This window comes from Physeter macrocephalus, unplaced genomic scaffold (assembly GCF_002837175.3).
Source record: "Physeter macrocephalus isolate SW-GA unplaced genomic scaffold, ASM283717v5 random_984, whole genome shotgun sequence".
NCBI lineage: Eukaryota > Metazoa > Chordata > Mammalia > Artiodactyla > Physeteridae > Physeter > Physeter macrocephalus.
The window spans coordinates 2,320-25,000 of NW_021146992.1; the positions used below are offsets into that span (position 1 = coordinate 2,320).

Genomic DNA, 22,681 nt, shown 5'->3' on the forward strand with positions numbered 1-22,681 from the left:
CTCGTGGGCTCTAGAGCACAGGCTCAGTAGTTGTGGTGCTCAGTGGCTTAGTTGCTCCATGGCATGTGGGATCTTCCCGGACCAGGGATCTAGCCCGTGTCTCCTGCACTGGCATGTAGATTCCTAACCACTGCGCCACCAGGGAAGTCCCAAAGCTAGCTCTTAAAATAGCAGAGGTGCTGTGAAATGGAGACTTCAGAAAGTTTTTAAATCTTACATCTCATAGTTAATATCAAAGAAAGTATTTCTTAAATCTCTAAGACCAGTTACTCTCTCATGGTGATCATGTATCAATAGGTTGATTCAGTCTTAAATCTTGTCCTGTTAGTGTCAGGGAACGAGCAAGGGCTCTGGAAGTTGATCCACCTGAGTAGGATAAAGCCAGAGAAACATCCGAGGTGCACAATTTAAGGAGGCACCTTACTCTCTGGGTCGTGAGAGTGCTGACTCTGCACTTGTATGACCCTGAGAGTAAGGTGCCTCCTTAAATTTGCCTGTGATATTTGCCTGCCCAGTATCCATTTGCCTTTCTGGTAGTCATACCCCAAGTTTGCTTTGGGGAAGTACCAGGTCCTATTGCTTGTAGAGGTGGTGAAAACTATCAGCTGGGCAGCAGGTATGGAGGGGTAGAAATGTAACTCAAGCCAGGACAATAGCATCTCTCTCTTCCAGGAATATGTCTCTTGAGTAGAGAGAAAAAGCCCAGAAACATGATTGGGAACCATTGACTCCAACAGAGGCATGGGTTTCAGAGGAAGTCCCTCAGACTCCAGAGCTAGCTGCCTACCCAATGTTCATTCTCTCATTCACAAATCTTAAAGACTACATTTCCTAGACTTCCTTGCAACTAGGAATGGCCAAAGAAATATGCATGGAAGTTGCTGCGTGAGCTTCTGAGAAAGCTCTTTAAAGCTGGTAGGGTGCCTTTTATTGCCCTGATCTTTTCCTCCTTCATCTTGGCTGGAATGGGGACTTGACAGTTGGAGAGCACCTTGTAACCATGAAGTGACTTTAGGATGGAAGCCATATGCAAACAATGGTGGAGAAGAAACAATGGAGTCCGTGCTTCTGAAGACTGAGAGCTGCCACACCACCTCTCTTCAGACTTCTTGTTCAACAGAGGAAATATATGTGTAAAATGTTTAAAGCCACTGTTATTTGGCTGCTCTATTTTACTCAATAGGAGTGAATCCTGATTGATTTAATTATTTTAATGATTATCCCCTGAGGCAGACATGGATGGTGCTCCCTAATTATCTACATGCTCCTCTACATTTCTCTTTCCCTTGCAGCTGGGTTGAGGCTATGTGTCTAACTTTGACCAACGGCCTCTGAGCAGGAATGACATATGTCACTTCTGCACTAAGGCACTTAAGTGCCAGTGTGCCCTCTCCAGCTCTCTCTTCCCTGCCAGAGTAACACTGGAAGGCACACGATGAGATGGGGTGGTAGTGTCACAAGATAGAAGGAAATGGGATCTCTGAGTCACTGGATGTAGAACTCCCATTAACCTGCCTTTGGGTGAGACTTTGGGTGAATGAGAAATTTACTTTTGTTTTGCAAAGTCAATGAGATTTCAGAGTTTATTCATTACCACAGCATAAGTTAACCTATCCTAACGAATACACCCCATTTTATAAATGAAAAAAGTGAGTCAGCAATTAAGTAACTTGCCCTAATCAAAGCGGCTACTTAGTGACCAAGTCTATCTGACTTACAATAGCCAAGCTCTGTTGTCTCCATCTCCTCCTTGATATTTGCCACCACGGTCATCCCTCACCCCGTTGGTTCCCTGTCATTTGCTTCCACCCAGGTTGTTCCTCCTGTCTCTCTGCATCTCTCTCTTTGGCCTGCATAAACTACAATGCCACATGTCCAAGTCTTAGGCTATGACATTAAATCATAGAATTATGCCTCATATTGTAATTCTGTCTTGGAATTTATTTTGAGTCTTGGCTGGTTGAGTTGGCCAATACTGAACATGGCTGCTTAGCATCTGGCTTTTATTTGGTCTTTGGCTAAAACAAAAAAAATTTCAAAATTAATTTTCATCACCGGGTTTATAGTATTTTCTGTTTTCTTTCCTGAGCACAGTGAAGAAAAAAAAAAGTGAGATGTGGCTATAATACTGTATCTGAATCACTCAGCTTGGTGGGTTGGAACAACTTGCTCATAAGAAAAACTCGTGTATTCAACAGATGTTATGATGCAAGGGCCCTGATAGATTCTGGGAATGCAAGATGAATTTTTTTAACCAGAGTCCTTGCTTTAAAGGGGTACCCAATATAATGACCTGTATATGTAAATAAGATGCAAAATAGTGTGATAAGCCCATAGAGAATCAGGGTGTATCAGAAAATGTGATGACACAAATGGGAAGGTTGTCTTTTCCACCTGGAGTGGTTCCGATTCCCACGTGAGTGTGTTAGTGCCACGGTCGGAAGAGATTTTCCAGAGATTGCTGAATATTGAATGTTGTGCTAAGTGATTTTCACAAATCAACTCTCCACGCCCACTTCCCCACCATGCTTTACAAGTATTACATCTATTCCAAGGATGAGTAAACTGTTGTTCAGTGAAGGAAAGAGACTTGCCTAAGGTCACACATGTAGGATTTTAACTCATTTCTGTCCAATTCCAGAAATTCACATTTTCCCCAGTATACCAATCTGGTCCCTCTGGTAAAACAGATGGGTTTATTTCCACAACCTCCACTATCTAACCCAATGAATTTCCTGAGCCAAGCCCTTGGCAGATCCATCGCAGCTTGGGCTTCTTGGAAATTCGGTGCTGGTCCTCAAGAGCTCCCTACCTGCTGAGCCTTATTCTTCATTCTGAAATAAGAGCTGCCCTGTAAACAGTATCTGGTGCTCGCTTCCTGGACTCCGGCTGGTGGGGCAAGAACAGTTCCAGCGCATATGCTTCCCTATTCTGTAAAAAATGTGTTTATACTTGGTTCCCCTGAAGGCAAACGACGCCCATACTTTTGTCCCGGCCGAATTTGTTGGCTGGGCTTTTTCTAATCGTTCACACCCTGCGAAACAGGGAGCGCTGCGCATGCCCTCTGGCGCCATCTACTGGCAGTGTTCGAGTCTGACGGCGGCCCCTGGAGAGGAGTTGTGATGTATTCAGTAATTAATTGAAGGAATCCTGCTACTTCACTAGCAGATTCTTTTTTTCTACACGGACGAGAGAGTGACCAATTAGTAAAGAGAGTAGATATCAAAGACTTTAACTTACTTTAAAGAGCCCAGGATCTCCTCTCTCTCACTTCTCCCACCCCACCAGTTGTGACGTTCCTTCATCTTCAATACTTTCTTCCTTTAAAAATATTTATTTTCTTATTATATAGAGATCAGGGCATGGGGCACACAGCTGCACACCTGAGCAAACAGAGTGGCTGACTGGTTTGCTGGCGTAATGAAAATCATTGGTTTTGAGCTCATTACTCTGATTCCACAATGGGCACCAAATCCCATTTAAGACCCACCCAGGAACTCTTCAAAGTGACGCTGCTCCAGGTCTGTGCCTGGCAAGCGTGCCACCTCTCTGAGTCTTTGCAAAGGAATAACTCACGTTTGGAGACCCAGGCCTGTCAGATCAAAACCAGGCCTGGCCTCCAGACCTTCAAACAAGTCACAACAGTGAACTTGACTCATCCATTTTCAAATTACAGCCTGTTCTCTTTACGAAATGGAGCAGAGCCTCTCAGATTGGGGCTGCCTGCTATATTTGATATATTAGGGAGAATCCTGACTCTTTCCAGGTTTCTGCCGGTCTGTTTTAAATCCAAATAGCTTGGCTGAGTGTGGTTTTTAGTTATTTTTTCATTTGAAATGGAATTCGAAACAGCAGGGGCATAAAGCCCAGATACAAATGGGAAAGAAAACATAAAAAGGTCCCTGGAGTTCCCCCTTCACCTTCCACATTAAGGAAAAGCAATATCATTGTAAACCGACTATCTGTCAAAATACCATGCGGGGAGGGTGATATTGCTGAGCTGCTGGAATTTTACAATATTTCTAATGCTTTTAGTTTTCTTTAGAGGCGTTTCGATGGAGGGATCAGGGGCACAACTTTGGAGCCAAATCCTGCTCTGCCTTTTACAGTCCTGGAGCCTTAGCCATTTTCTGTAAGCACACAGAGTCTCAGTTTCCTCACCTGGGAACAAGCCTGCGCTAGTTACCTGATAGGCTATTGCGAGCTTGAAACAAGGTAATACAGAAGGCATTTACCACGGGCCTGGGCACTTCACAAGAGCTTCATAAACAGCTAATATCATGATCAGTCTCTCATAGCCGGGAATCGGAGCTTCTGCCTTCGGAATGAAGTGTTGACTTTCAGATAAAGCCTGGGTCCCCTTTGTTCACCGTCATCTAGCCTCTCAGATTGTTTAAGACTTGGACTTTGGGTGCTATATTCGGACATGCCACATTAACCACACCCCTTCTAGATCCACCTGTCCCGTGACCTCCTCCTCCCCCCTCCCCTCCCCCCAAGGGAACGGTACCTTCTAACCACACTGGTCTTCCCGTTACTTCTAACACACACTCTTGCCCAAGGCAACAATGCTCTCCCCACCCACCCATGTGCCTAATTCCTTCAGGTCTCCGTTTAAAGGTCACTTCCTGGGGAGGCCTCCTTGACTTCCCTGACTGAGGCCAGCCCGTGCTCATTCCTCCACTGAAGCCTCCGATCGTGGCTTCCCAGTCTATGCAGTGACACTGCTGTCCATCTTCTCTGCAGCACTTCGCAAAGGGCTGGGCTGGATAAAGTAACTGTGATAATCTGTTTAATAATTTGTCTGGTGTCTCTTTTCTTTACCTGACAATAAGTGGTCAGGAATTCTGTCCATTTTGTCTATAAACAGCTGATGGTTGATGGATGGGCTCTGAGTCCTCCTTACCTTAGTCCCTGATGTCCCCTCTTCCTGGAAAACGATCACCCCATTTTTCTGTCAGACTCCCACTCATCTCTTTTAAGATACAATTCCAAATCAGCTCCTCAGTGAAGCCATTGCTGAATTCCCTTAGGTGGGGTACTTGCTCCCAAAGTATCCTGTATTTACCTCTGTCATGGCAATTATATATTGAATCCACCTGCTTTTGATAACAGGCTCCATGTTTTACACAGCTTCTCACCTCCAGCGCTTAGCAGGTGCCTGGATAGAGGAGGTGAGTGGATTCAATAAACATGGGGTAAATGAATAGAGCCACATGGCCTTCTGAGAGAGTGACAATCATTCAATCCCATACCACTCTCCTCAGGTGGAAAGATTTTAAGACTATTTATGCCAAGAACTGGTTACTATATTACCTCTCAGCCATGGCTTAAGCCACGCAGTAGATAACTCATCAACCTCTCGGTATTTTCTACTTGCAACACTGGATTTATCATTCACTTCTTATGCTTATAGTCAGTTCTAAGAATTTTCAGAGATCCTTCTCACATTCTGGTTCTGGGGTGTAAAGATCTTTGATTCGTTATAGGGAGGAAAACGAATATTTTATTGTATATTGGATTCTCCTTTTTTAGGGTTCAGTCATGATGATAATTGATTTCAGTTTTTCTTTTCTACTTTTACTACTTCCACTATTGAATTGTGGAAATCCTGGTGTAGAAACTGATAACTGATACAGTTCAATGAGCAGGTGAGTGGAGAAAAACACAGACCAGAAGTGGATATACTTAGAGGGCTTCTTGATGTTTCAAAATCTTGCTTGGAGAATCTTCAACTCTCTATTTTTATTGGCCTGGGTCAAGTTTTTGACAGTGAACGTCACAACAGGGACTAAGACTAATGACTATTGTTTTTACAGAATATTTTTATATATGTTATATCATTGAATACATCCCTTCTGAGCATTTTCCATCCAAAGAAGCATGTTCTTGATGATTTATATCTGGAGTTCCCAACTCATTAGAAGAGATCACATTGTGGATCACGAATGCCAACCTGGTTTTTGAAGCGGAGTAAATGCCCCTCTATCCTGGACTGAAAATTTTGATAATAATAACAGCAGATAATAATAATCTGTTTGACCTCAAGCACCTACTCCTTCATAGGTCCTGATTGCCCTTTGAAAATCTTCTCCTCCTCACTTTCTTCTCTGGCCATGTAGTTTGATGAGACTCCCAAAACCTTGGTTTTAGAGGTGGGCAATTGACCTACACCTCAGCCGATCTAGTATGTCCTGTGCCTGACTGGTTCAGGGATGGATATGAGGCGCAATCAGATCAATGAAGCACCATCCTGGGAGGATGTGAGGAACTACTATAGCCATCTTACTTATTCCTACAGACAGAGAATGGGAGCTGCTGGACACTATCAAAAGGAGACTGAGGATGAAGCTAACTCTTCCCACAGCAAGCTGAGTGATGGAGAGCAATCAAAGCCTCATGATACCATTTGAGCCCTGTATCCAGCCAGGTCTAGAGCTACCTCTACTGATAGCTTTGCAATGATATACTCCAATGAAATGCCTTTTGACTTTAACGGAATTTTCTGTCACTTGCAACCATAGAATTCTAACTGATACATTTATAATTTGGCAGCACTAGGCTAAGCCCTTTTACGTAGGTTAGCTAATTTAATCCTTACGACAACCCTATGGGAGTAGTTATTATCTGCATTTCATAGCTGATGATATAGAGGCTTAGAAAAATTAACTATCTTCCCACTCACAGGTGGGAGATGTTAGAGTTGGAATTAGGATTCAGGTCTTAGCTTTGCACTGTTTCCTGGACACGGGAACATGGCTGGGGGGTACCATCTATCAGGCACCATCCACTTCTCACCCTCCCTTCCCAATACTCCTAACCTGGTCCTTCATTTTGCTGTCCTCCTTCTCTCTTCCCCTCCCCTCCCATACCTTGACTTTGAGACTCCAGGGAGATGAACATTAGCCCCTCCACCCAGCAAGCTCTGGGAGCCCAGGCTCAGCCCTTCCCCAGCCCATGGCAGGGGACTGGCTGAGATGACCCCCACGTAGTCCTTCTGGCCACTTTGCTGTGAAGTCATGGCCCTTCCCTGGGTGTCAGTGATTGTTTCTTCCTTTCCTGGCCCACAGCCATCTTCAGAGGCTCGTTTGACAGCACCCAGGGCAACCCAGGCTGAGAGGCACCCTGCTTGGATAAGGCATTTTACCGCTCGGGCATTCGTGTACAGCTGGCTCTGTTTGAAATCCTGTCCCTCTCTGACTTCACTTCCTGAATGTGCTGACAGGCCTTTGAGCCAAGCCAAACAGGTTCCCAACGCCCGTGCCTGCAGAGTATTCCCCTGCGAGTGCAGCTGGGGAAACAAAACTTTTCTCCAGCCCGCAGAGAGGACCTGCCAGCCCTTATATGACCAAGAAGCAGGTCCTGCGAGACGTTGTTGAATCTTAATGGGAAACGTTTTCATTTCAGCCGGGGTGGGGTGTCTGTGTGTGTGTGTGTGTGTGTGTGTGTGTGTGTGTGTGTGTGTGTGTGTTTGTATGCATTCACACTGGCTTGGGCGGGGAAGAGGAATTCCTGATCAGTTCCTCTTAAATTAACAAATCTACAGTGAAAAATGGCTAATTATTGCTTGCCTGCTCTATACAGGGTTTTACATATATGAACCTCTGACAACCCTCTGAGGTAGACATGGCTAGCCTCATTTTTACAAAGGAAGGAACTGATACATAGCGATACTCCTGAACTTGATCCATGTCTCCCAGGTTTGAGGTGCAGAGCACAGATTGAACCCCTGGGTACCTGACTCCAAAATCTCTGTGCCTCCACTAACACCTAATACCTCAGTTCTCTCTTCCAACTCGTAATATCTCGATTCTTCATGTGGTCAGAAGGGTAGCAAGGCTCTGGTGTCTTCTGAGTTCTGTGAAGTTCTACAGGTTAGTTTTCTTCTCTGAATCTCAGTTTTCTCACACGCAAAATGGAATGATAGTAGTGTCTGTGGCAGGGAGGCTGTGAGGGTCCACTGAGATATAAATTCACGTGGCAGTACTACTCAAGGGCAGGGTCATATGTGAGCAAAGCTAGCTCTTCTGAGTCAAGAAAGACCTGGACTCAGCTCGGGCTTCCACCAGTCACTTATTCCATGAACTTGAACAAGATGGAAACCTCCATTTTCTCATGTATACAATATAGCCCTAACATTTACCTTGTAACTCCCAGCAGAGTGCCTGCTACATAGTAGAAATTTAGTAAATGGTATATGTATTGAATATTATACAGGCTTTTGTTTATTATACTTGCGGCAGACACTGTTGTTTCCTACTGGAGCAGTTAGGAAAGGCGAAATAATGCTACAGTAACAAAAAGCCCTCATCTCTGTGTCTTAATACAACAAAGGTTTAATTTTTGCTTCTGTTAAATGTCTATTGTTGATGTTGGGGGTGAGGAGGGACTCTGATCTACATCACTGTCATTTAAGGACCAGGTTAATGGACATTCCACCTCTGTGCTTCCACAGTTGCCAAGGCTGGGAAAAGGAAACATGGTGAATTGCACACTCACTCTTAAGGCTCCCACCTGGATGTGAGGGATGTTACCACTGCTGGTATTTCATTGACTGACACAAGTCACAATGACTCTCACCCAACTTTCAGGAGGTAGAAGATAGGGAAGTACTACCCTACTTTGTACAAGAGGAGAACTGGAAGCATTTGATGGAGAGCACTAATGACTATCCGCCAACCCAAAAGCCACTCTCCATCTCACTTATTTTTTGCCATCAGAGCCTTGATTTTTATTTATTTTTAAATTTACTTTTGGTGTTCATTTTCCCATGTGCTTAGAAGAAGGTGATCCCAAGGGGGTGAATCATGACTGTAGGCCAATCACGGTAGTCCCAGTCCCTTGCCAGGGATGAGTCTGGGTATAGGCATATGACCTGCTCCGGGCCAATGGGACCTGAAGGGAAGTCTACTCGGGTGGAAGTAGGGAGCTTCTAGGAGAGGTTTCTCTTGCTAATAAAAAAGAGAAAGATGAAAGTAAACACCCTTGCATTGCTAGTGATTATTGTGTTTACCTATGATGCCAGGAACTGCTCAAGCTATCTTGAGTCCACACAAGGGGCGTCTTTGACACACTGAGAATGGTGAAACAGATAGAAAGTCCATGATGATGTCACTGAGATACTATATTGGCCCTGGATCTTGTTTAAATTGTGTCTTCTGTTACTGGCCCGTGTAAGCATCCGAACTGGTGGAGTGGTCGATTATAATAACAGCCCAGGTACCTGCTTATCTTTTTTCAAGATTTGCCATAAGGTGAGGGCATTCCTCCCTCCAGGCATGAATCTAGGATGAATCAAACACACCTTGGAAGAGATCTGCCATCAGCAGAAGCTGATGGACAGACAGTCCCATGGAGATCTGGGAAATGCCCAAATTTTGTCCAGGTAGCTAGTGAAAACCTATAGCCTAAGAAGGCAGTAACTTAATGATCTGGTAACCCAATTTCTTGAAGGAATAATGAAGCAACCATCAAGCAATGTCTTTCAGTGGATGTACATGAAGGAAGTTTGTGTAGCAAGAAACTGTCAGGGCTTCTCAGCGCTAGTATTCTAGTCCCCCCAGAGCTGAGCGGTTTGCTCAGATGCTGTGTACATCAAAGAACCTTCTGATGACTAACTCAGTTCCTCAGGGTCCTTGATGTAGAATCAAGGGGGTGCCCCAGGATCACCAGGGCATCAGGTTCCTAGAAAAATATAGGAGAAGAATATGGTTCCTGATGGCTGGGGACCTAATTGTGGCCCCACCAGTCACTGCATGAGGGCCCTCAACAAAAACTCTTAAAACTCACTGGGAGCCTCAGCTTCTGTTCCTGTGAAACACAGCTACTGACAATGACACACGCAGGGTAGTGGTGAAAATAAAATGCAATAGAAGAGATGAAATCCTGTTGAAAAGGACAAGAGTATAAACTGGTGAGTGCCAATCTCAGTGTTCATTCCTCTCCTCTTTGCTTACCCTACTCCAGGAAGGCAGGCCTTCCCTTAACTCCTAGGGTTCCCCAGAGTTTTTCCAGGCTTTTCCTCATGCTGACCCTCCATCTGGATTTCCCTACCTCATCTCTTCTGCTCTTGACCTGATGAACTCTTAAGTCATCTAATCAGTCTCAGTTCAAGTATTTCTCCAGAAAGACCAGGATGACCATCAAACTCTTAGCATGGAACAGTTAGTACTTCACAACCCGACCCTTAAACTTTCCTGTTTCTTCTCCTTCACTTTTCTTCTCACACCTTCATTCCCAGCCTCTCCAAGCAGCTTACAAGTCCCTCAACACACCGTGTTTTCTGATGCCCTGTTCCTTTGCACACAAGTTCCTCCTGCAACCTTTTGTTCCTGCTGAGTTCCACTGGATCAGCTCAGATGTCATTTCACCCGTGAAGTCTTTCCTGATAAAGTCTCCTCCTCCTGCATCTGGCACCTCTTTCTGCTTCATCTCCGTACTCTTCCCCACCAGACTGGGAGCTCCTGGAGGACAGGGATTGTGTCGTGTTCCTCATTGAAGCCTGACTCTTAGCAAGGGCCTCAGTGAGGCTGGGCCCAGGGGAATGCCCTTCTTTGGGACGTCAAAAGTCCAAAACCAAATAACTGGAGCCAGCGTCCAGAGTTAGGTAGGGATTGTTTCACTTTCTGGGGCCATCCCAGCTTCTAACCCTCTTCCCTTCTCCTTTAACATTCCACTTGACCCACGTAGAAGTAGGTGGTGGGGTGGGCAAGACTGAAAGGCATTGTCTTTTTCCTTGGTTCATTCAATGGGTATCTTCTCTAACAATAAAAGAGCACGAGGAATAGATACATTGGCATGATCCTTGTCTCCGTCAAGCAAACACTGGGTACTAACTTCAGGACCCCTGAACTACATTAACTTTACAAACAGGAAGTCCTCTCTGTCATTACCAATGAAACAGTGGTTTTTAATAAAGTCGCATGTAGAGCTATTTTTTGCGCCTGCCTAATGATCACATATTATCCTTCCCTATCTCCACCTCCAAGCCTAATGTTTCAGGCAGGCCCATTTTATATGAGAAGATGCCCGCTTAGTGGAGGAGGGAAGGGACGCTCTGTGGGGCAGGAAAAATGAATGTGCTAACGGTTTAATTCTTTTAAGAGCACTCATTAAGAACTAGGCTTTAGGACCTGGTGATTGGCCACGTTTGACTTTTTTGAGGGTCTTCAATCCATCTGGCGTTGTGCGCCTGGAAATGGATGAGGTATATTTCACTAGAAGAAGTTAAGACCTGGAATTATTTTGGAGCATTTCAGTTCAATTGTCTATTCAGTCAATACACATTTTATAAACATCGCCTATGTAACCAGGCACTGTACGAGGAGTCTGGGTTCCACAGACGAGTAGGATAGGTTCTAGCCAAGAGACACAGTGGTTCACAATGTTAATACTTTGATAAGTGCCATCACAGAAGTTTGGATAAAATGTTGTGCATGCTAATTTGGGAATATTCATTCCACCTGAAGAGGGAGTTAGCAAGGAAGGCGTCACAGAGAAGGTGCCACTTTTGCCAAACCTTGAAAAATGGGTAGGATTCAGCAGTTGAGCCAGAAGGAAAGGTATCCCAGTCAGAGGGATTAGTACAAGCAGAAACATGGAGGGGTGAAAAGGCATGAAATTCAGATTCACACAAAGATACGTTTCTCATAGTGAATGTGTAGCCATTCAGCTTAGGAATTATTAACCTTTTTCGAGTCATGGAACTTTTTGAGAACCAAACAGAGCTTAATGATCTCTCTCCCTAGGAGAGTGTGTGTTCATGTGGGCACACCCATACACAAACACAATTTTGTAGGCATTTTCATTGAGTTCATGAATCCTCTGCCCCAATGGACACAAAGGGTTAAGGATCTCTGAAATATACATAGGTAAGACAGATTAAAAGAGGATTAATGGTTTTATGTGCCACTAGCTTCATCTTCTCCAACTATTAGTGTTACCCAAACAATAATTCATTGAATGCCAAAATAACATTGACCTTTGAGAGTCTATAAGTATCTGATTTTCTGTCTCCAGAGTTTACAGGAGGTTACTGGTGAATTTCCTCTACCACAATTTTTTTTTCTATCCCTTTTGTTAGAATTTCAGAGATATACATTCAGAACGATAGTTGAAACAAACAAGGGTAGGGATAGGCCTGAGTTTCAGGCTTTTTTTTTTTTTAAGTCAGAGTCTAAAGCAAACTGGGGAGTGGTGTGGCTTTTCTGTGCTGCACTGCTGTCTGGGCTTAGTCTACCTTTGCAGGTAATTAATTCCCCAGCCTGCTTACTTTTTCTAGCTGGCTCTTGTTTAGCTTCCACAGAGCCCCACCCCAAAGTGCTTTACTGTCCCTCTTCTGACTTTCCTACAAATGGTCAAAATCAACTTACCTTCCGGGTTGCTGACATGGGCAAATTCACTGTTTGGCGAACTGTCTTTGCTCCCAGTAATCCTTTGTTAAATAAGTGTTATTACAATGGAGTGGATCTGATAGCTAACAAGTCAGTCCAATCCCTTCCACTCCTGGACATTCTCCAGAGGAGAAACTCTCTGTGTCTTTGGATTTACAGCCACAGGCAGGATATTAGCACTCCCAGACCTGTTGGGTACTAGAGCACTGCTAATGAGCAAACAGCCCTGCCTCAATTAGTGGTTTGGGAAGTATTCCTGGATATCAAATTGCTTTTGCTGTTTGATAATCATACCGGCTCTTGGGATGAAAAGCAACCAAGAAAAAATTGTTCCCTTGTTGAGGACTGCCTTGTTGATCTCTTAAGTTATACCTGGAGACAGAATTTAAGTTTGCCATTTCTCCAGAGTGAAGGTTCGATTTATATACATAGTCATTGTACTGGTGTTCATGTTTTCTCTTGTGTGTTTTTTTATAGTATCTAGAGTACCATCTTTTGAGGCCGATTCTATAATAATTATTTAAACAAGGCTGATTATTTTAGAGACAAATTAAGAAACTAGAGAAGACTCCGAAGTGATAAATTGCTATACTGGTAATTTGTCTAGGCATAGGGAGGGTGTGTGTGGAAAGAGACAGACAGAGAGAGACAGAGAGAGAGAGAGGGAGGGAGAGAGAGAGAGAGGGAGGGAGGGAGGGAGAGAGAGAGGGAGGGAGAGAGGGGGAGCGAGAGGGGGAGAGAGGGGGGGAGCAATAGGGAGAGGGCTCATGTTCTTAATAGAACTATTTTCTCCCTTTGTCTTCATGGCTGATAAGGTGGTATATTAGCTTTTGCTGTATAACAAGCCACCCTACAACTTAGTGGACTAAAACAGCAAGCATTTTGTATTTCTCCTCATTCTGTGGCTGGCGGATGATTCTTTGGATCTGGGTATACTTGGCTGTGACTTAATGGTCTAGGGTACCCTCATTCCCTTGCTTGGGATCTTAGCTGGGAATGCAGAATGACTGGGTGTGGTATAATAAAGGGAGAGAGAGGGAAAGAGAGGGAGAGAGGGAGAGAGAGAGAGAGGGGGAGAGAGAGGGAAAGAGAGAGAGGGAGAAGGCGAATGAGGACGAATGAAGCTGGGAGAATGTTTCATCCAGACTCTGCAATTTCTGTGTTGACTTTTCATAAATTCTTTGCTTCTTAATTACCAAATAACTTCAGATGGCAGTAATGTTAACCCCAGCAACTGAAAAGCAATGCTTCAGAACAGAGCTTGGGAAGAAAAGAAGTAGTAAAGGGAAAGGAGTTCAAGATCTGTTATTGGTATTTGAATACGTTTATTGTGACAAGAATGCTGTTATAAATATTCATATGCAAAGACCGTCTCCTTTATCTAGGAATTGTTAAAATAAAGATTCCAAATTGGAAGGATACATCTTTTGTAAAAATCCGCCACTGTTCCTGCTTTGAGAATAAGCATCTATTGTTAAAATGGCTACTAACATTATAAATGGTCACAGCACATGCCACTTGATATGATCCAAACTTTAAAATGTTTGACTTCCCAGGGAGCTGCCCCTCTCCACCACAACCTCCCTTCCCTCAGCCTCCTGAAATGCCACATTATCCTTTGTAAGCCGCTCTGTATAGCTTGCTGGGGAGGGAAGAGTATAACTTGATGAGGGAATCAGCTACAGTTATCTCAACTCCAGTAGGTCACAGTTTTCACTGCTTGATAGTAAGAAGCACTGAGAGTGATTTTAATGGACACTCTTAACTCTTTCAGCTCCACCTGGCAAAGTAATCTACAGGTAATGCAGAAAAGAGGTTGGGGGAGGGGTCACTTTTTCAATATTTTATTGTATTTTCTTAAATATCCTTTCTGGAATTTTCAGAAACAAAACATAAAAAAATTATATACTTTATTACAAATGGTAAACTCAGAGTGCTCCAAATCTCTTATTTACAAACAACGCTGGGCAGGACACCCAAACAAACAAACATGAAATAACTTACAAAGGCGTGAAGCTGTTTATTGACAGTAATCAGCTTTCATCAAATTAAAAAATATATACATGTACATACACAGTTATGGAAGGCAGTCCAGGAGTTCATCTGCAGACTGGGCCTCGCTCTCGCAAACCTCCCTCCCACCTCCCCACCCCCCCCCTTTGTGTTCTTAAGGAGCACTACAGAAGCAATCTACGGTCTCTATTGCAGTTGGCGACCCCTCCCTCCCCCCTTTAATACTGAATGAGATCGAATGTTAGGTCCATGCAGTTCTTGGTCAATGTTAAAGAAAAGTCTAACGTTCTTTTTGCGCGGGGACAGCCCGACCGTAAAGCGGGGCAGCCCGCGGGCGGCCGCTCCCTGGCTCCCTGCCAAAGGGAGGGCGCGCCAAGTCCTTCCCTCTCGTGCACGCTGGGGGCGCCGTCAGGACGCAACCCAGTCCAACTTGGAAACCCTTGGCTTTAGTCCTCGGACACTTCTTTTTTCTCTCCTTCTCCCTCTCTCGCAACTTGTCAAGTTCTCAAGTCTGTCCCTCTCTGTGTTATTTGTTCTCTGTTTCCCCTCAGCCCCCGACAGTCTCGCCTCAAAACGTTTGCAACTGCTGCGTTAGCATGAGTTGGCACCCACTGTTAACGTGGTTCATGACTTTTTGCTTAAGCTGGGCCACCTGTTCCCTGAGCATGTTGGCCGTGGACGCCAGCTCCGAGTTCTGCGCTTTCAAGGTTTTCACTTTTTCCTCCAGCCGGGCGATTCTCTCCAGCTTCCTTTTCCGGCACTTGGAGGCAGCGATGCGGTTCCTCATGCGCTTCCTCTCCGCCTTGATCCGCTCCTGGGACTCCATGTCGATGGGGGACAGGGGCGGCGTTTCCCCGGGCATCTCGGGGACCGTCTGCGGCTCCTCCTTCAGGGCCTGCAGCCGCGGGTGCTGCACGGGGATCTGCTGGGGCAGGTGGTGCGGCGGCGGCGGCGGCGGCTGCTGCTGAGGCTGCGCGGGAAAGGCCAGGCCGGCCGCGCCGTAGGAGGGCGCCCCGCCGCCACCGCCGCCGCCGCTCAGCGCGCCCGGGTTGAAGTTGCTGAGGTTGGCGTAGACCGGCGGCTCGCTGTGCAGGCTGGCGCCGAAGCCGCCGCCGCCGCCGCCGCCGCCGCCCGCCACCGAGGCCACGGCCGGAGCCACCAGGCCCGCCCCGCTGACCGGCTGCGCCGCCGACGTGACGCTGGGCAGCGTGTTCTGGCTGTGCAGTTCGGCCAGGGCGCGCACGAAGCCCTCGGCGAAGCCCTCCTGCTCGTCCGTTACGTTTTTGGGACACAGGAACTGGGTGGGGGTCGGCGTGGTGGTGATGTGCCCGTTGCTGGACTGGATTATCAGGCGCTCCAGCTCGGGCGACGCCAGCTTGAGCAGCCCCACGTCTGGCGAGGTGAGAAGGTCGGAGTTCTTGGCCCTGAGGTGCGGCTTCAGGCTGCCCACGGGGTCGGCCAGGTTCAGGGTCATGCTCTGCTTCAGGATCTTGGGGTTACTGTAGCCGTAGGCGCCGCTCTCGGACTGGAGGAACGAGGCGTTGAGGGCATCGTCGTAGAAGGTCGTTTCCATCTTTGCAGTCATAGAACAGTCTGTCACTTCACGTGGGGTTAGTTTGGGCTGCGCGCAGAAGTTTCGGGGCCGCAACAGCGCGCTGGCAAGAGGGGGACACCCGCGCCTCCCCGGGCCTTGAGCAAGGAAAGTTTCTGGAAGAGCGCGCTCCCCCGCCGGCTGGCCTCCCCCGGCGCCCTCCTCACCGGTTCGCTCCGGGGGATCGCAGGGTTAAGACACCGCCCGCGCTCTTACTTGTCCGCTCGCGCACGCCGCCCGGCTTTGAAAAGTCGCGGTCACTCCCGGAGCTCTCTCGGGCCCAGCGGTTCCTCGGAGCCCGCGGACGAACTCGCTTCCCGGCGGCAGCAGGTAGCGCGGACCCCGCGGTGGCCGGCCGGCGGCGGGTCTCCGCCGCCCCGACTCCGAAGACTGTCCCCTCCTCCGCTGCGAGGGGGAGGGGGCGCCCGGCAGCCGCGGCTCGCGCTCGCCCAAGTTCAACAGCCGGTTCGAGCGAAGCGGAGCGCACGTCCTCCTCTCTCCGCCGCCTCCTTTTCTCTACCGCCTCCGCGGCAGCTTCCTTTGCAAAGGAAAGCTTTGCAAAAGTTCGCTCCGGGACCCGGCGGCCACTTGTCTCCTGTCCTCCTGGCCGGGAAACTTCTTGCCGCTGCAGCCGCTCTCCGGACTTCCCCGGGCGGACAGTGGCCGCTCTCCACGCTGTCAGCAGCGCTAGCGCAGCTGGGCTCTCTCCGCCTGGGGGCGGCTGGAGAAGGGGCTCTCCCGGCGCTCCCCAGAGCACCAGCCCGGGAGCCACAAGCACTAGCTCCAGGCCGTTGGAGAGAAAATGGAAAAGAAAATAAGATTTGCAGTCCTTTCCAGCTGACTGTGCCTGTCTGCCTGCCTGCGTCCTTGTACCTCCACTCCCGCCTCGCAGCTTCAGCCACACTCAGTGCAACTCTGAGCCCTTATCCAGCCCGAGCTCAACACTTATCTGCTACCAGTCAACCCCTAAAAATAGCCCATGATGTCACCCCAAGGCCTTCCCATTGGCTCGCGTCGCTCTCAGGAGGGCGGGCCCACCCGTCGCCATGGAGACCCCACCCTAGAAGATTCTTCTCTGGACCCGCGGAGGCTCACGGGATGAGGTAATGCTCCGTTGCCCTCCTACAGTTGGGCCCTTCTTTCTCCTCCTCCCCCCCGCCTCCCCCTCCACGCGACTTGAGCCCCTGTCTTCCTCCTCCCCTCCCCGGCGCGTCTTTCCCGGCCCGCCCGGTGCATTGTGGGCTGACGTCTTGGAGTTTGACTGCTTAGTGACGCTGGCTGCCGCTAGGCGGGCGGACTCGGGCGCTCGCAGCCTCTGAAGGAAGCGGGCTGAAGTTCAGGGCTCGGGGCGGGAAGGCAGGGGATGCGGGACCCAGAAGGCGGGCGAACCGGGCCAGGTGTCTGGGGCCGAGGGCGCGGGGCGGGTGGTATTTCCCCACTTCAGGGCTCGATGTCATTTCGCCGCCGCGAGGGGCGGGCCGGCTGAGCGCCCGGGGCCCGGCCCCCCCCGCACTTCCGGGGGGGCGGGAGCATCGCCCTTAAGGTGGCTCTCTTAAGTCCCCTGTGGAGACGAGTGAAAGTGGGCTTTTAAGTTTAGGGGCGGTTCTTGAGAGTCGGCCCCCCACGTTGAGAACGCTCTGAAGTTTGTCTCCTGGTCAAGTTCAAGAGCGACTGTCCGGCTGCGCCTGGAAGCCGAGTGATTTGCATTGCTTGAAACCTGGTGTTCAGCTAAGTCCCCGCCGCACCCCACCTCACCCTCCCGACCGTGGGAGAAAGGGTGCGGGGATTCACAGCTTTGCCTCGGAGAGGAGGTTTCTTACAGGAGGTGGAATTAGCGGACAGCTCGGTGTCTAGTTGGGAACGAGCGTTTAGGGAATCCGAAACTCGGGGAACCCGGGTGATCGTCTACTCCCCGCCCCCGCACAAGATGCATAGGCACACCACACATCCCACGTACACACGAGCGCGCACACACACGCGCACACACACACGCACACACACACCACTCCTCCCGCCCTGGTTTGCTTCCGGGAAAACTAGTCCGAGAGCAGCAGACACTTGCCAAAAGTCACACAGCGAGTCAGGAGTAGAATCAAGATTTAAAATTTCTCCGCTCCCGGCCGGCCGGTGGGCCCATATCCTGCGTAGCCTCTAGGAAGCGCTAGACCCAAGTAAGTGGTTCCTTTTCTGTGGTGGTTATTTTATCCTCCCCCAACCCCTCACCCCTTAGGGACAAAAGTGTATGGTGGGAAGGATAGCGAAGTCGGGAATCGTGGGTTCTCTCGTGGCCAGCGCTGCTACGTTGTGAAGCGAGCAAATCAGAGAACTTCTCTGAGCTTCAGTTCCCTCATCTGCAGGTGGGGCTGGTGAGACCCACCTTACTGGGCTGAGTTAGCGTAGAGTCATCGCCTCCAGGGCTAGGAGGTGGTCGCCAACAGCCCCCTTCCCTGCCCTTCTTCGGAGTTTCCCAGAGCGTCGATGGAATGCCAGGATGTAAGAGTGTGACTTGGCAGGACCAGGTGGACTGATGCTGTGAGGAGAAGTGAGGGCAGGAGGGTGAGGGAGGAAAGGGTCAGAAGTCATCTCCTTCCAGGGTTTTCTCCAGGACTGGGGCTTGAAGTTGGACCTGCAGCAGCTTATGTTCCTAGGTTCTAATTCTGGCTTTTCAGCTTCTGAGCTTGGGGGAATTCAGCCTTGGGTTCATAACCCAGAGCTTTAAGGTATTTGTGGCTTTGAGAGTTCAGATCCAACAACCCAGCAGCAGCTGGTGTCAGGGAAATCTTGACAGCTTTCCTTTACTCCAGCACTTGCCTCTCATTGCCTTGTGCAGCAGGGGAAAACAGTAGCTACTGTGAGCCAGGCACTGAACTGGGTAGGGGTAAGGATACAGTGATGACACAAGCCAGTTACTTTCCTCAAGGAGGGAACATTCTCCTCTATATTGTTGCCCTGGATCGTTTTCTTCTGTAATCAGGGAGCTGGTGTTTTAAAAATAATTTTAATGATAACAGTAATAAGAATGAATGTCATGTATTAAACACCTACTATCAGCCAGGCATTCACCAGAGCAATTTATATATACACTCTTTCTCCCTACAACTGTCTTGGGCTACATATATTATTATCTGGATTTAGTATATGAGGAACGAGGCCCAGAGAGGTTAAGTATCCTGCTCAGGTCACACAGGCAGCTGGAAGTAGACTTCAGGTGTGTGTTACATTCCCTTTTTATATCTTCTCTGCTGAGGGAGACTCTTGTAAAGTATTGGTTGTCTGCAGAGGAAACGGCCCTTAGATGGTGGGATGGAAGAAATTGTCTTGCCCGATTCTCTGTAGCTCCTTTCAAAGCCTCCTTTCAGAGCTCCTGTATTTAGAAACTTCAAAACTTAGGACTTTATATAAATATATATCTTTTGCCTAAGGGTTCTGTGTGTTCCACTCTGCCTTATGTGGTTTAGTAGGCTGATTTTCTCCTTATGTTGAGAAATAGCATATTTCATCCAAAAAATAACAGATCTTTTCATGTTAACGCCCTTGCTTGGAAGCCTTCGTTGGCTTCCCCTCACAACCAGGAGAGGGTTCGGATGCCTTTGCGTGGGAGAGGGGGCCTTTCACAACCTAGCTCCTGCTGTCCAGCCCCATCCTTCACTCCTAGTATCAGGAGAGGCTGGGCTATGATGCCTTAACAAACAGCACTACCATTTCAGTGGCTTACCGCAGGGAAGTTTATTTCTTGCTCATGCCACGTCCGCACTGTGGGTCTGCAGGGGAGTTGCATGCACCATGGATTGGGCTGAAGAAGCCTTCATCTTGATGCATGCTTCTCCTTACAGTCTCGGCTGGGTAGACGGAAGGCGGCAAATCCTTCAGTGGCTCTCAGAGCATCCACCTGGAAGTGACACACTGTACTCCTGCTCAAGCATCCTTGGCCAGAGCAAGTTACGTGGCCATGCCTAACTTTAAAGCTCTGTAATCCTGCCAAGTGTCTCGAAGGGAGAGAGCCAGGAATATTTGGGAAACAACACTAATGACTCGAACAGTCTCCCTTTCTGTTCACCAAATGTTTGGCTTACTGTCCTCCCACAGGCAGAATTCCACTCTCTGCTCAAGGGGGACGACCCTAAAGACCCACCTAGTCACGGTATATCAAGCTCACTTTCCAGGGAGTGGGTGATGCGTAGTAGACTCTATATCAGCTCCAGATGTGGCTCTTCATCCAAAGGCAAGATATCTGCCCGGCATACTCTCCGTGTGTAGCAGTGGGACAGAGATGGGATAACTGCAATGGACACGCTGATCGGAAAGTGGAGGAATGGGACACCACAGTGGACATTAATCCAGAGCAGACATGTTGGGGACCCCCCTACCCAACACCCTGATTAGACGTGGATTCTGTTCCCTAAGTGTAGCTGCCCTAGCCATTGTTTTCTGTGACCCCTGGCCTTGACCTCTGAGAGAGTCTTCCTTCTGTACATCTAAAGCAGGCATAGGAAATAGGTTTTCAAACCAGCTTTTAAAAATAGGGACGGTGTTGGGGGAACAGAGTGATATTAAGTCTCAAATACAGTCTCCTTTAATCCAGGCTGATGTTCTTTTGGCAGTGCAACTCTCCCAAAAATGTAGGTTTCTTATCTATTTGATTCCAGGCGTTCCATGTGTCAATAGCCACAGCCAATTCTTTTCTAGACATGCCTCCATGGTTTGCCATGTTTCTTTGCTTTCTTGCTCTCCTGCCTGCTAATATCTCTCTCATTCATCTCATTTTCATATTCTCTCTGTCTCTCTCTTTTTCTTTGTCTTGCTGTCTCTCTGTCTGTCTCTCTCCTGACTTGGCTTTGAGTGCTTTGCGCTTATTGGACTTAGGTGGGAGAGTCATACTTTTCCTCCCATTTCCTCCCTTTTCCCTTTTCTCTAATTGAAAGCATATGCTCGGTAACATCTTAATTTATCCAGAGGTTTTAACAATAGGTTTGAGGCCATACCTTTGACTTGAGCCATACTTCAGGGCTGATTTTTTTTTTTTTTTTTTTTTTTTTTTTGTGGTACGTGGGCCTCTCACTGTTGTGGGCTCTCCCGTTGCGGAGCACAGGCTCCAGACGCACAGGCTCAGCGGCCATGGCTCACGGGGCTAGCTGCTCCACGGCATGTGGGATCTTCCCGGACTGGGGCACGAGCCCATGTCCCCTGCATCGGCGGGTGGACTCTCAGCCACTGCTCCACCAGGGAAGCCCCAGGGCTGATTTTAACTAGCTGTTTCTTGCTGAAAATCTTCCTTAATTTTACTAGTTGAGATTGAGAAACAATAGCCTCCTCTAACCCTCCATAACTCTGAATTTATAGATTGTTCCTAGTCTCTTTCATTCCTGCTTGCAAACTGGCCAGATCTTCTCTGAGCGCATCTCTTTTTTTTTTTTTTTTTAAATAAATTTATTTATTTTTGGCTGTGTTGGGTCTTCGTTGCTGGGTGCGGGCTTTCTCTAGTTGTGGAGAGCGGGGCTACTCTTCGTTGTGGTGCATGGGCTTCTCATTGCTGTAGCTTCTCTTGTTGCGGAGCATGGGCTCTAGGCGCGCGGGCTTCAGTAGCTGTGGCACACGGGCTCAGTAGTTGTGGCTCACGAGCTCTAGAGCACAGGCTCAGTAGTGGTGGCGCACGGGCTTAGTTACTTCGCGGCATGTGGGATCTTCCCGGACCGGGGCTCGAACCCGTGTCCCCTGCATTGGCAGGTGGATTCTCAACCACTGTGCCACCAGGGAAGCCCCCGTATTGGCTTTAAAAGCTTCCTCCAAGAAATGACATGTTACTTATGTTTACATAGTATTGATCAAAAACTAGTCATATGACCATGTCTTACTTAAAAGGTGCAGGAAAGTGTAATCCTACTATGCACTTGGAAGTTAAGAGCTGGAAATGCACACCGCTGTATAGGCCAGGTTATGCTCTGGTAGCGATCCAAAAATCTTACTAAATGACAACCATGGAATTATTCCTCACTCATGCCACATGCCCATTACGGGTTGGTTGTGTCTCTGCTTCAGACACATCATCTTTGCTCTGGGACCTTTTCTGAAACATTGCTGATTGCCATGGCAGACAGCAAAGAACATGGTGCTTAAAGCTTGTTCTGAAAGCAGTTCACGTGGCCAAGCCTGTTGTCAGTGGGGAGCGGCAGCAAGTATTTGCAAATAGTAATACAGTCTACCACACCCTACACTACACATTCCTCCCATTCCTCTGAGTCTCAGCTACCCTAAACATTTTCCATACCTCTGACATTTTCCTGGTTTTCCATTTATTTTCATCCTTAATCAAAATGCCACCTGGCAAACTCCTACTCACCCTTCAAGACCCTACTCAAATAATTGCTCCCTCTGAAGCTTGCTGTTACCCCATCTCTCACCCTCAAGTAGTTATTATCTTCTTTGGCTCCCATCACACTGGGCACAGACCCGAAGCTGAGAATGTACATCACGTGTTCTTGTAAATGTCTTCTTACACCCTGACTCCAAATCCAGGAACTGTGTCTTACTCATTTTTATATTTCCAATGCTTAATGCAGTGCCTGGCACATGGAAGGATAGAAGGTATTCAATAAATGCTTATTGATGAGTTTCTTAAAAATAGTCTTTTCTATAGCAGAATTAAGGGTGTGTTTTAATAGTCAAATTGCAACAGTAACTTGTTTTA

The 22,681-nt window shown here is 47.8% G+C and overlaps 2 protein-coding genes across 2 annotated transcripts; both read right to left on the reverse strand.

Moving 5' to 3' along the window:
• Positions 1-14,938: 14,938 nt before the first annotated feature.
• Positions 14,939-17,179, reverse strand: JUN (Jun proto-oncogene, AP-1 transcription factor subunit). The gene has a single exon (XM_024119922.3). It carries the CDS (start codon positions 15,988-15,990, stop codon positions 14,974-14,976), a length of 1,017 nt encoding a protein of 338 aa, XP_023975690.1. The 5' UTR covers positions 15,991-17,179; the 3' UTR covers positions 14,939-14,973.
• Positions 16,160-17,044, reverse strand: LOC112063879 (uncharacterized). The gene is made up of 2 exons (XM_055083627.1): positions 17,035-17,044; positions 16,160-16,899 (listed from the first exon to the last, which is right to left on the reverse strand). Exons 1-2 carry the CDS (start codon positions 17,042-17,044, stop codon positions 16,160-16,162), a joined length of 750 nt encoding a protein of 249 aa, XP_054939602.1.
• Positions 17,180-22,681: the final 5,502 nt, after the last annotated feature.

What these genes read in the sequence shown, in the direction of transcription:
- JUN (XM_024119922.3), bottom strand. Translation starts at nt 15,990, where the DNA reads ATGACTGCAAAGATGGAAACGACCTTCTACGACGATGCCCTCAACGCC.